General features: G+C 38.8%; 1 protein-coding gene across 1 annotated transcript in view; it reads right to left on the reverse strand.

The window, feature by feature from the left end:
• Positions 1-15,002, reverse strand: part of TRDN (triadin) — a 304,482-nt gene that overhangs the window by 86,593 nt on the left and 202,887 nt on the right. Inside the window, exon 23 of the mRNA XM_069489089.1 lies at positions 4,330-4,380. Within this exon, the coding sequence (XP_069345190.1) occupies positions 4,330-4,380 (51 nt within the window). The remainder of the gene's footprint in view (positions 1-4,329; positions 4,381-15,002) is intronic.

Genomic DNA, 15,002 nt, shown 5'->3' on the forward strand with positions numbered 1-15,002 from the left:
TAATTGAGAAAGAAGGAAGGAGCTGAATAACAGTTACACTTTTATAGGGTATCAAAGGTAGTGAACCTATCAACTTAAACTTTGGGAAAAATTCTCAAAACTCAAAGTGATTTCTATTTCCAAGTTTGTTAATGGCAAAATGCCTTCTGCTCCCAGCCTGGGTCATCATTTGATCACTTTCCTGCCTATCACTTCTGTTTTTTTTTTTTTTTCCAAGACAGGGTCTGTCTGTATCACCCAGGCTGAAGTGTGAAGTGCAGTGGCATTACAGAGGTCACTGAAGCCTCAAACTTCTGGACTCAAGGGCCCTCTTGCCTCAGCTTACTAAGTAGCTAGGACTACAGGCGTGCACCACCATGCCCGGCTAAATTTTTGTAGAGACAGGTCTTGCTATGTTACCCAAGCTGGTCTTGAACTCCTGGCCTCAAGCAATCCTCCCACTTTGGCCTCCCAAAGTGCTGGGATTACAGGAATAAGTCACTGCATCTGGCCTACAGATCATTTCTTCTCAGTGTCTTTTTTGGCCTCAGAGGTTTTGAGTCTATTTTGGAAGTCCATAGGCTTGTCTGAGCAATCTCTATCCAAGAAGTGAATCAGATATCAAATCTGACAAGAAAATGAAGAGAGTATTATACAGAAATCCTGAACTTGTGTATTAGGAACGAGAAAACAAATCAGTGGAGTGAGTCAGCTCTTACAGCCACTTTTCAACTCATTTGTCTTATTTGTCAAGGGAAGAATATTGGAAAGTATTTTTTAAATAAATATGGTAGTTTCATTGCATTTTTCCAAGAGCCTACAGGAAGATTTATGAATCTTGATTATCAAGGCCTACTGAATATTTAATGGTGCTGGGATACAAAGTGGAACTTAGTCAATATTATCTGAGCAAAAAGGCTGCGATGGAGAAACAATTCACACAGGAATGGGAAGAAGGTTTCAGGTTTGCCCCAGAGACAAAGGCAGAAATGACCTGGGTGAACATCCATGATAGTGTATAGCACCAGCATCATTGGGGATCAGTTTCAAAGTCCACAGACAATTTACCACAACCTTAGCTCTAGCTTTGGGCTGATGAATGGGAATGGCCAAGGAAAGGCGTGTTGAAGACACAGAGAAGTCTGGCGGGAGGGGGCAGTCATCAGGTGCATCATCTTGAGCATCAGGATATAAAAGAAAATATGCTTTGTTGAGAATCCTCTGGCATGATATCCCAACATACACAGGCCTGATGCATAAACTAGTCAATAATTCCCATGCCTCATCATACTACTCCAATAGCAGAGGAACCTAAAGGTGCTACCGTTGTATTTTCAGAGCAGGAGAAATTACTTATTCTCTGTGTTGCTCATGTGGGTTCAGTTTGCAGTTTCTCAGTCCCTAGGTGAATCTTCCATCCTCAGATAAGTCAGCACAGCAGTTAGAAGCAAGTGATATGGGTAGAGGTGAATGCCACAAGGATCAATAACATGGGTGAATAACAGGATTTTCTGGTTTCTGGATAGTCAAATCCACATAAGCAGGGTTATGCCCCTGTGAGTGCCTCAAGAAGGCTTAGTGAGTCCACTAGTCCTGGAAGTCAATAACCGAACCAGTAGCAAAAGTCAGCAAGACATGTCTTTCTCTTGCTCTTTTTCTTTGAAACAATTATCCCTACAATTCTCTATACGTCCTTAAATGAAGACACAAGCCTAATAATGTTGCTCATGGTTATCACTACTCCAGTAAATGTGGCTACAAATTATTTCCCTATAATGTTGGTTTTAGAACTGTAGCATTGCTTCAGTATGAGTTTGGATGTATACATGCAGGTGCAATATATGAGAGACTGACGGATGCAGGCAACCATTTAGCTGCTTAATAGAAATAATTCACCAAATATAACTCCAGTGAAATAAGTGGCTCTTTAGCAAACGAAATTGCTGCATTCTGATTTCACCGCAGCTCAGCAGCAGGCTTCAAAGAGACTCTCCAAAAACAGTAAGACTAGAGAGGATTTTCAAGTGCCAAAGCCTTATAGGTAATAATAAAAATTGTTTCTTTGATTTTTAGGAGTGATAAATCATATTCAGAAAAAAGAAAAAAATACAATTATTCTAACAATGTATCCAACTTATATATAACAAAGACATTTTAGAGTATTAAAGTATCTTGAATAAGAAGTGTATTTTAAATCATCATAAATCAACAATCATATGCAGCAAACCTTTATATACATGATTTTCTAGTGATTGTGGAAACATCTTGCAAATAGTAGAGAACTTCACATTGAAGAAAAAATGTTCACTAGGGAACTGCAATTGTACGTAAATAATAATACTAGAAATTACAAAACCCTACTTAGTGAAGTGGTCACTGTGGGCTTAAATCCCCCAGATGATGTTTTCCAGGACAGATTTTTACAATTACCCTTCCAACTAGTTTAAGCTTTGGGATATGTGAAGTCTTTAAGTAGTAATTAAATTTTTTGCTAATTATATTGCCTGAAAAGTAGCTTTGGAAGTAAGTCCCAGCCTTTCTTTTGAGCTGCTTTTATAGTGAACAATAATACATGGTCCAAATATTCCTGTGACATAAGTGCAGAGTAAAATAAACGTATTGCATACTACAGTGGGGAAAAAAAGAATGCTTAGATTTTGCAAATTGTGAATTGCAAATTATATATGTATTTTCCTAGTAGTAGGTTTTAATGACACCTTTGGTTCTCACACAATAAAAAAAAAAAACAGTGTTTTTGTTAATTTTCAGATAAAATGGGAGCAGAGATGAGAGTGGGAATTTCCCAAAGTGAGGGTAATCACTAGAGAAAAATAGATTAAGCCCCTCTGTGGGAATTAAGTGGAGTTATCCCAATAGCACAAGGACTAAAATTATTTTTCTATACTGTATGTCCAATGCATCTATGCCAAATAAGAGTTTTTAAACTATGTAATAAGGTGCACACCCAAAGCAAAGGTTGTTTGAAGAATACAAATACAAGAACACTATTTTAAGAAGAAAGCAGTGTTAGTGTTAAAATGAAAAGATAGGCTTTAAAGTGGGACAGACATAACTCTCACCTTTCCCTCTTACCCACAGTATGACATGGAGTAACTTACATTGTCTATATCTCAGCTTCATTATTTACAAAAATTGAGGAGCAAGCACACCTTGCAGAAACAAAATATGCCAAGTATGTATCAGTGTGCTTGGCAAAGAGTGGATGCTCTGCTTTTGGACTTCTTCCAAACAGTTCCCATATCTTACCTGGCTAATGTTTCATCCTTCTTATTTGAATTTAATATAATTTCTGATCCCTCAGAGTTGATTAGGATCTTTTATTATACCATCTCATAGCACCTTGCAGATCACCTCTATGATTCTTATAATTTTAATTATGTTATTAATACTGTAAGTTCTGTGAGGGCATAGACCATGCCTTTCTTGTATTCCTAGTGTGTAGTGAGTATCTGTATTGATTACTGCACATGAGATGCATAATAAATAATTATTGAATGCGGTATTGATTGGTCCACATAAAAAATTAATGTAACATCAGATTTTGATGTTTAAACAGGTTACATTTTAATTAATTAATATATATTTTATGGAATAAATTATACATATTAGAAGGGTGTTAATTCAGAAGAGAAGGAACTCACTACAGGTTGAAATAGAGAAAGCTTGATGCTTTCTGTGGATATTATTCTTAGAATGAGGCCCTAGTGTTTGGATGGGCAGAGAGAAAAGGCAGGCAGTCCATCCAGGAGACTAAATTCACAGAATTTAAATAAGAATTTCATGCTTTTTCACAGCAATAAGGAGTCTGACCAGACTGAAGCATTTGAAATATGCCTAAGAGCATTTGAAACTAACAGGATTCAGAATTCCAATTACCAAATCCTACTTCCTATTCTGAGCTCTGCCATCTTTGTAGTCATCACCACCTCCAGTGATTAGCAAGGGCTTGGAAGGTGTGATACACTAACTGTACATTTTATCAATGGGTACAAAGAAGGGAATCAGACAATATGGAGGCAAGTTCTTTCTAATATTCTTTACTTCCCTTCTAGACTTTTTAAAACTTTTTCATTCCTTAAGGAAAATTCTTTTTTTCTCTTTCTTTCTTTCTCTTTTAGACATTGTAATCAGAGCACTTTCTAGGTCATAGTGAACAAGAAGAAAGTATTTTAGGGACAGATAAATAAATATGAGTTTTTAAAAATATGAGTGTGACCTGTGTAACTTTGGCTTACATATCTGCAAAGGAGATGCTGCTAATGTACTATATACTCATTCAGATATTTTTACTAATACATTTCTATTACTATATTTAATTAACTCTATTACCTTTATCCTTCAGAACTGAAGAAGGCTTCACAGATTTTTCTTTTTTAATTTCTGCAAGAGAGATCATGGGAAAGAAAGGTTACAGAGAGTAACAGAGAAAATACTGCAAGTTTCTTCATGTGTTTTATTCACTGAGCCTTGAAGAACCAGAGGGTTTCTGAGTTGATATTCAAGATACAGGTGTCTCCTGGTATTTCTTGCATGCAAGACATTGAACTGAATACGCAGAAAACAGAAAATAAGCCCATGAATTATATCATAAGAACAGACTATAATGGTCACAAAATAGATACAAATAAAATGTTATGGGCTTTGGAGAAGCCCAAATGATAATAATAATAGCTGACATTGTCTACTTACCATGTGTCAGGCAATGTTGTTTGCTGTTTTCTCATTTAGTATTCACAACAACCCTAAGAGGTATATAAGTTCTGCTTTTCACGTATTACTTGTGCTTTTCCCATAAATGGATTAAATAATTTCCCCAAGGTCTTTAAATAGGAGACCTGGGATTTGAACCAATACCTCTCTAAACTCAACTACAAAGGTACTGGCTCTAGTAGCTGAATGATGGGCTCAGGAAAGGTGTTAAGCATGTGGTACTGAGGCAGAATACCGAGGTAGAACTTGAAAGATGGAAAGGAATCAGGCCAACAGAAATGAAATGGAAAGAAAGGCACATTTTAGAAGGACAGAGAGAGAATTTGGAAGCCTGGACTGGACAGGTCTATCAGTTTGGCTGTGAAAGTCATTTGTAGCCAACAGAATGCAGTAGACTTGATGCTGGGTAACTTCCAAGGCTAAATCAGAAAATGCCATGATGTTTTCCCCTCCTTATCTGGTGACATTTGCTCCAGGAAATCCAGCTTCCATGTAAGTAATCCAATAGACACCACCATGCTGGAGAGGCTACATAAAAGCAGTCCAGCTAAGAGCCCCAGATGAGCTCTCAGGCAACAGCTAGTATCAACTGCCAGCCATCTTGGACATGCAGAAGCTGGTGATTTCACATGACTACAGTCCAACTTGACATCTGACTGCAATCATATGAGATACCCAAGCAAAAACTGCCTATTTTATCATTCCTGAATTTCTGACCCACTAAATCATGAACAAAGTAAAATTAGCTATTGTTTTACATCACTAAGTTTTGGAGTGATCTGTACATAGAAATAGTATATGAAAAAGTAGTTAACCAACCAACAGCAAAATATTGAACCATATGATAATTATCCAGTAGAGTTATCTATATAGATAATAGAAGAAGAATTTATTAATTAAATTTTTAACACTAGAGAAAGTTTTCACTGAGAAAGATGCCATTTGGGTTTAGGCTTGTAAACTGAGTTGCACTTCACTGGTCAGGAAATAGCATTTTAACTATATAACTGAAAGTAGATGTAAATTAGATTTTTTGAAAAAGCTAAGAATGATTCTTGGAGTTTTTACTTGTTTTAAAGCAGGCTAATTTGCCATTACTGGAGATATGAAATGTAGGAAAGAGAAGTATTTGGAAGAAGATATTATTTTAGTTTTGAATGTATTATGTCTCATATGTCAACAAGACACTCAGAGAGAAAATTTCCAGCAAGGAGTTGGAAAAACAGGTGAAAGGCAGATTATGTGCAAGTATTGCAGAGGCAAAGCAGCCTATGGTATCATTTATAAATGGAAACTATCAATATAAGTAGTAATATGGTTTTTTAAATAACCCAAACAAATTTTATTTGTTTTGTTCATACAGATTGACTGGATTTACTGAACAAATTAATTATACAAAGGCAAATAAAGCAGAAAGTTAACAATTGTTTTCTTAATAATGCATGAAAAGTGAAAAAAAAAAGACTAATGTCCTGAGTTGTAACTATTTATCAGCATATTTCAAATTTAATCTCACATAATTTGCCTATATTGATATATCATGTATATATTGGTAGTAATAGCCTTAATTTTATAAATTTTGATGTGCTGTTACTAGATGTTTAAAAATTTAAAATACACACAACTGTGATCAAAATAGTTATAAAAGTCAAGCTTTAAATAATTTACCAGATAAAAACTATTCATTTTGGAAAAAAATTCTATAGCAATGAATGTAGGACTTTTTTTTTTTAAGTTATGGCCCTGAATATATTTAAACAAGAAAAATAAATAGAGAACAGCATTTACTTTTTTGTGTAAAATTATCCTGTGGAAGATAACATGCATATGTGGCAATAGTGTTTCCTTCTACAATAATTAAAAGAAAAGTTCCATGAAAAAGAAAAGACAAAAGACAGAAATAATGGAAAATCTATAACAGAGGAAATCAGCCCTCAAGTTCTTCCTGGCACAAACATGAATATTATGAACACCAAACAATGAGTACTCAAGTATGTTTAAACAAAATAGTACTAATTAATAATGTCATTAATCTAAATGATCATATTTAAATTCAGTTTATTGGTGACATTTTATGAGGATACTAACAAAAATGTTTTTGTCGGAGCATTCTGACTTGATGTCAGTGTCAAAAATAGCTAGACTGAAAAAAAAAAAATGTGAATTGGAAGGGTTAAAGGATTCTGAGAAAATCACCAGGCTGTTAAGACCTCCTGGGTGTGTAAAGAACCAGATTCAAAATTTTTAGCCTTTCTTACCCAGCTTGCTCTACTGAGGGCTCAGAAATATCATTTCAAAAACTGTCTCACTATATGTCTTTTTAAGATACAGGATGCCTGCTGATTTGAGAATTTTTTTTCATGAGCATAGTGAATAAGACCAATGCATCAAATTTTTGGACTTTTATTCTGATGGAAAGAATAATTTTAAAGAACCATATGGAGAGCTTTATCCATAAGTTCAATGATACCTGATAATTTCCCAGAGTATGACTACTAATATACATCACACAGCATCAGAAATATTAAAATTATTTCATAACATCTGCATATTGCTTCTTAATGTGATATTGCATTGTTCCTAAAGTTATTTAATTGTGATTATTGCATGATTGTTTTAATATTTAACATGTGAACAGTCTACATGAATCTGTCATTGCTTTATGCTCATTTGAATGTAATTTTTTAGTATCAGGGATATTTTAGAAAAGCTATTTCATAATATTCTTCTATCTATTTCAAACTCCTAAAGATAAAATTTATAAGTAAATACAGAGAATTTTCAAGTTGTCTAGATGGTTTAAAATACTATGCTTGTAATTACCATAAGGTAAAATATAATATACTGATGCTTTATGTAATACTAATTTTGAATTCTCCTGAAAAGATGTATTTGACTTTAATTTTACTTAGGACACTGTCCATTAACTTTGTAATTAAGAATAACTCGGGGGATCAAAGATGGCGGAGTGGTGGTGACGGCCTGAATCTGCGCTCCTGGGAAGGAAGGCATCGATCCGGACCTGCCACAACGCTAGAAGACCGCTCCCACACAGGAACTGCGGTGTGAATCCACGGAGAATCAGCGTGGGACAAACAGAGCGAGTGAGATCTGAGGTGAACGAAAATTGGGAACGCGGGACAGACACTAGCCAGCGGAGCGCGGGTCGGATACACCCGCCCCCAGCCGGGGCGGGTGCAGCCTCTCGGGAAAGCGGGTAGCCCTCCGCTCCCAATTGAACAGAGCCCTGACCCAGGCCAGCGCAGAATCACTGAGGGATACGTGGGGCATTGGAGACAGGAGGCTTTTTTTGAGAAATTACCTTAGAACCTGGGGGATCTCAGCTGAGACAGCGCTTGGCGAGGAGGGACGGATCTGCCCCAGGGCGGAAAAACACAAAAGACTCCCGGACAGCAAATAGCGTCGTACCCCGTGCTGCCTTTTTCGGCAGTTCTCCAGCCGGTCACCCCCGGTGCGTGTCCTTGCTGGCCAGCCCCTGGGCAGTGGCGGTCTCTGCCTGCCGGGGAGCCGGTCCCCTCCAGCCCCGGAGCACGGCAGGCGCCATCTTGAAAGCGAGAGCGAAACGGCTCGGGAGGCAAAAAGTGCCCAGCGGCTCTTTCTGCCGGTGCTGACTTTTTCGGCAGTTCTCCAGCCAGTCACCCCCGGTGCGCGTCCTTGCTGGCCAGCCCCTGGGCAGTGGCGGTCTCTGCCTGCCGGGGAGCCGGTCCCCTCCAGCCCCGGAGCTCAGCAGGCGCCATCTTGAAAGCGAAGGCAAAACCGCTCGGGAGCCAAAAAGTGCACAGCGGCTCTTTCTGCCCGTGCTGCCTTTTTCGGTGGTTCTCCAGCCGGTGACCCCCTGGTGCGCGTTCTTGCTCGCCAGCCCCCGGGCAGTGGTGGTCTCAGCCTGCCGAGGAGCCGGTCTCCTCCAGCCCCGGAGCTCTGCAGGCGCCATCTTGAAAGCGAGGGCGAAACCGCTCGGGAGCCATAAAGTGCCGAGCGGCTCTCTCTGCCCGGCGCCCTCCGCTGGTCTCTGAACCAACGCCAGGAGTACGGGATATGCCGGGGCCGCGCTCGGGGTGAAGGGGCAGAGCTGCGCTAAGGCAAAAAAAAAAAAAAAAAAAACACGAACAAGAAGAATAGGCTCGCCGAACTGTATATTTTATTCTTGGTAAATTTCTTCTGGGTTTTGTTTGTTTGTGTTTGTGTTTGTTTTTGGTTTTTTGGGGTTTTTTCTTTTTTTTCTTTCCTTTTCTTTTCTTTTTCTTTTTTTTTCCGGCGGCGGACAGCCTCGGCGGGCACCTTTGCCCTCTCGGCCTCTGGCTGCCGCGCCTTTTTGAGCGCGGAGGTTGGATCCCCACCACCCTCGGAGCTGTGCGGGCGCGCAGACGCCATCTTGAAATCCACTGCGAAACCGCCCGGGACCCAGCCGGGCGGGCGTGAAGGGGCGGAGCTGCGCTAAGGCATAAAAACAAAAACATCTAATGGCCGCTCCGGTCCCAGCCGAGCGGAAGTGAAGGGGCGGAGCTGTGCTAAGGCGTAAAACAAACAAACAAAAAAACATTGAGTCGCTGAATTATATACTTCAGATTTGTGTATCTTTCTGCCTTGCGGTGTGGTGAAGTGCTATGTAGTTTGTTTTTGTTCATTTTTGTTGGCGTTTTTGGTGTTTTTTGGTTTGGCTTTTTGCGTTTCTTTTCTTTTTTTTTTTTTTCTTTTTCTTTTTTTTTTTTCTTTTTCTTTCTTTCTTTTTCTTCTTTTTTTTCTTTTCTCTTTCGTTTTCTCCTCTTTCTTTTCTTTCTTTCCTTTTCTTTTTTCTTTTTTTTCTTTTTTTTTTTTTTTTCTCTTCTCTTTCTCCTCTCTTTTCGCCTTCTAACTGGGGACCCACGGTGAGCTTCGGAACGGGTCAGGTCCCTGGCTCTGGTACATACCGGATCCTGAGTAGTCACCCCCAGGGCCGGAGATCTGCGGGCACGCAATTGCCACTCTAGGGCCCACAGCCAAGTCACTGCGGAGCAATAGGGTACCAAGAGGCTCCCCGGACGGCCCTCTCCCCTGGTCCACGGACCTTATATAGGATCCCTGCCCAAGTGTAAACACTGAATACTTCTCCAGAAGCGAGAGTGTGGAACCTGATCCCTGGGGACATTGGGCCAAGACAGACTTTTGCCCGTGGGAGCTACAGCAACTGGGGCGCTGAGCAAGCGAAGTCACCGTCCTCTCCCCATAGCTAGTATCTTGCCGGCAGATAGAGTCAGAAACCTCCCCTATAGAGGAAGAACCAAAGGGAAACAAACAAACAAACAAACAAAGAGAATTTCGGTCTACTATTAGTGTGGACCCTGCCTGCCTTCTGAAAGACCACAACACAGTGTCCTAACTCACCAAAGCGGTCCTGGATCACTCCAATCCTCTAGGATTGGACCCATCGGAAGCAGTCCCCCAACAGAAACAGAAAAATCTCTGAACAATACACAACAGTCTCCCCCTCTTGCCAAAAGAAGCAACATACTTAGACTGTTTCACAGCCTAAGAATAGAGCACAAAGAGTCCTGTTAACCAGACTAAACCTATAAGTAAAGATCCAATGACAAATCTAGATGGGAAGGGCCCAGCGAAAAAACACGGAGAGCAAAAAGAATCAAATGGAAAGCTCATCCCCAAAGAGAAATACCAGCTCCCAACCATTTGACACAAACCAGACTCAAAACACCAGCATGTCACAGGAAGAATTCCAATTATGGATTATAAACAAGCTGAATAATATACAAGAATCAATGGATAAACAACACAAGGAAAACACAAAAAAAATACAGGATTTGGAGGAAAAATTCACTAAAGAAATTGAAATATTGAAGAAAAACCAAACTGAACTCCTAGAAGTGAAGAATTCACTCAGAGAGCTACAAAACACTGTGGAAAGTCTCAAGAGCAGGGTAGATCAAACAGAGGAAAGAATCTCAGAAATTGAAGATAACTCCTTCCAACTAAATAAGTCAGTCACAGAGATAGATCGAAAAAGTAAGAGAAATGATCTGAGTCTTCAAGAAATGTGGGATTATGTGAAGAAACCTAACTTGAGAGTTATTGGCATTCCTGAGGGTGAAGAAGATAACAAGCAAGGGTTGGACAAGCTATTTGAAGACATAATCGAGGAAAATTTTCCAGGCCTTGCCAATACTCTAGACATACAGATTCAAGAAGCTCAAAGGACCCCTGGGAGATTCATAGCAAATAGGAAAACACCACGCCACGTAGTCATCAGGCTGACCAAAATATCCACTAAAGACTCACTTCTCTGAGCTGTAAGGAGAAAGAAACAAGTAACGTACAAAGGAAAACCCATCAGAATTACGCCAGATTTCTCAGCTGAAACCTTACAAGCAAGAAGAGGTTGGGGCCCCATTTTCACGCTTCTGAAACAGAATAATGCCCAGCCTAGAATCTTGTACCCAGCTAAGCTAAGTTTTCTATACGAAGGAGAAATCAAGACATTCTCAGATAAACAAAGGTTGAGGGAATTCACCAAGACAAGACCAGCCCTCCAAGAAGTACTCAAAAGAGAATTATACACGGATCAGCACAAGAAAGATCCACGAATGTAAAACTACTCAAGAGCTAAAGATGAAATTCCAGATACCACAATGGCCCAGGAGAGAAAACATCACAATGAAGTTCTACCCAACAAGCTGAACAAAAAACTGTCTCACCTATCAGTTTTCTCAATAAATGTGAATGGCTTGAACTCCCCGCTCAAGAGACATAGACTGGCCCAATGGATAAAAAAATACAATCCAAGTATCTGCTGTCTTCAAGAAACTCACCTAACCTGCAAAGATGCATTTAGACTGAAAATAAAAGGATGGAAATCGATATTTCAAGCAAATGGTAACCAAAAGAAAGCTGGTGTGGCAATCTTAATTTCCAATAACTTAGCTTTCAAACCAACAAAAATAATAAAAGACAAAGATGGCTACTACATACTGATTAAAGGCACAATTCATCAAGAAGCCATGACTATACTCAATATATATGCACCCAACCTAGGTGCACCTAGATTCATAAAGCAAACCCTACTAGATCTCAACCAAATGATAGATAACAATACTGTAATAGCTGGAGACTTTAACACCCCACTGACAGTACAGGACAGATCCTCTAAACAGAAAATAAACAAAGACATAATGGACCTCAATAGAATGCTAGAACAAATGGGCATGGCTGACATCTATAGGACATTCTACCCAAAGTCCACAGAATATACATTCTTCTCATCAGCTCACGGGACATTCTCTAAGATTGACCATGTCCTAGGACATAAATCATGTATTCAAAAATTCAAAAAAATAGAAATTATACCATGCATCTTCTCAGATCACAGCGGAATAAAAGTAACAATGATCACAAACAGAAACCCTCACTCTTACTCAAAGTCATGGAAGCTAAATAACCTTCTCCTGAATAATTATTCTATAAAAGAAGAAATCAAGATGGAAATCAAAAATTTCTTTGAATTAAATGACAATGGAGATACAACTTATCAAAATCTATGGGATGCAGCTAAAGCAGTCCTGAGAGGAAAATTCATATCCATAAATGCCTATATCAAAAAGACAGAAAACATGCAAATAGACAACCTAACGAATAGACTCAAAGAACTGGAGAAACAAGAACAGAACGATCCCAAACCCAGCAGAAGGCGAGAAATTACTAAGATCAAATCAGAACTAAATGAAAAGGACAACAAAGAAACTATAAGGGAAATTAATAAAACAAAAAGTTGGTTCTTTGAAAAGATAAACAAAATAGACACACCTCTGGCTAGACTAACCAAGAGCACAAAAGTAAAATCTCTAATAACCTCCATTAGGAACATGAAAGGAGAAATCACAACCGATGCTACAGAGATACAAGATATCGTCTATGAATTCTACAAAAATCTTTATGCACACAAACTGGAGAACGTGGAGGAAATGGACAAATTTTTAGAAACATATAGTCTTCCCAGGCTCAACCAGGAAGAAATAGAGTACCTGAACAGACCAATATCAAGAAATGAAATCGAAACAGCAATAAAAAACCTTCCCAAAAAGAAAAGCCCTGGTCCAGATGGGTTCACACCTGAATTTTACCATACATACAAAGAAGAACTGGTGCCCATCCTACATAAACTATTCTCCAATATTGAGAAGGATGGAGTTCTCCCTAACACGTTCTACCAAGCCAATATAACATTAATACCAAAACCTGGAAAGGACACAACAAAAATAGAGAACTACAGACCAATTTCCCTCATGAATATAGATGCAAAAATTTTCAATAAAATACTAGCAAATCGAATCCAAGTACTTATCAAAAAAGTAATCCACCACGACCAAGTGGGCTTCATCCCCGAGATGCAGGGGTGGTTCAACATACGTAAATCTATAAATGTAATTCACCACATAAATAGAAGCAAAAACAAAAACCATATGATACTCTCATTAGATGCAGAAAAAGCATTTGACAAAATTCAACACCCTTTTATGATAAAAACGCTTAACAAAATAGGCATTGATGGAACCTACCTAAAAATGATACAAGCCATATATGACAAACCCACAGCCAACATCATACTGAATGGGGAAAAACTGAAAGCACTCCCACTTAGAACTGGAACCAGACAGGGCTGCCCATTGTCTCCATTACTTTTCAACATAGTATTGGAAGTCCTTGCGAGAGCTATCAGGCAAGAGAGCAGAATCAAGGGAGTCCAAATAGGGAAGGAAGAGATCAAACTCTCACTTTTTGCTGATGATATGATGTTATATCTGGAAAACCCCCAGGATTCAACCAAGAGACTCCTGGAATTGATTAACGAATACAGCAAAGTCTCAGGCTACAAAATTAATATACACAAATCAGAGGCATTTATATATGCCAATAACAGCCAATCGGAAAACCAAATTAAAGACTCAATACCCTTCAAAATAGCAACAAAGAAAATAAAATATCTAGGTATATATCTAACTAAAGAGGTAAAGGACCTCTATAAGGAAAACTATGAAACACTGAGAAAAGAAATAGCAGAACTTGCAAATAGATGGAAAAATATACCATGCTCGTGGATCGGAAGAATCAACATTGTTAAAATGTCTATACTACCCAAAGTGATCTACAGATTCAATGCAATCCCTATTAAATTACCAACATCATTCTTTACAGACATAGAGAAAATAATTATACACTTTGTATGGAATCAAAGAAGACCCCGTATAGCAAAAGCAATTTTAAGCAACAAAAACAAAATGGGAGGTATTAATTTGCCAGACCTCAAACTATACTACAAGGCCGTGGTTCTTAAAACAGCCTGGTATTGGCACAAGTGCAGGGACACAGACCAGTGGAACACAACAGAAAATCCAAATATAGAACCATCCTCATATAGTCACCTAATTTTCGACAAAGCGGGAAAGAATATACTCTGGGGACAAGAATCCCTATTCAACAAATGGTGCTGGGAGAATTGGTTAGCCACTTGTAGAAGACTGAAACAGGACCCACAGCTTTCACCTCTCACAAAAATCAAATCACGGTGGATAACAGACTTAAACCTTAGGCGTGATACAATCAGAATTCTAGAAGAAAATGTAGGAAAGACTCTTACAGACATTGGCCTAGGCAAAGAATTTATGAAGAAGACCCCCAAGGCAATCACAGCAGCAACAAAAATAAATGAATGGGACATGATTAAATTAAAAAGCTTCTGCACAGCCAAAGAAACAGTCCAGAGAATAAACAGACCACCTACAGAATGGGAAAAAATTTTTGCATACTACACATCAGATAAAGGACTGATAACAAGAATCTATTTAGAACTCAGGAAAATCAGCAAGAAAAAATCAAGCAACCCTATCAAAAAGTGGGCAAAGGACATGAATAGAAATTTTTCAAAAGAAGATATAAAAATGGCTAACAAACATATGAAAAAGTGTTCAACATCTCTAATCATCAGGGAAATGCAAATCAAAACCACAATGAGATATCACTTAACCCCAGTGAGAATGGCCTTTATCAAAAAAACCCAAAACAACACATGTTGGCGTGGGTGTGGAGAGACAGGAACACTAATACACTGCTGGTGGGACTGCAAACTAGTGCAACCTCTGTGGAAAGCATTATGGAGGTATCTTAAACAGATTCAAGTAGACCTGCCATTTGACCCAGCAATCCCATTACTGGGCATATACCCAAAGGAAAAAAGGTCATTCTGTAACAAAGGCACGTGTACCCAAATGTTTATAGCAGCACAATTC

The sequence above is a fragment of the Eulemur rufifrons genome, chromosome 15, assembly GCF_041146395.1.
Source record: "Eulemur rufifrons isolate Redbay chromosome 15, OSU_ERuf_1, whole genome shotgun sequence".
Lineage (NCBI taxonomy): Eukaryota > Metazoa > Chordata > Mammalia > Primates > Lemuridae > Eulemur > Eulemur rufifrons.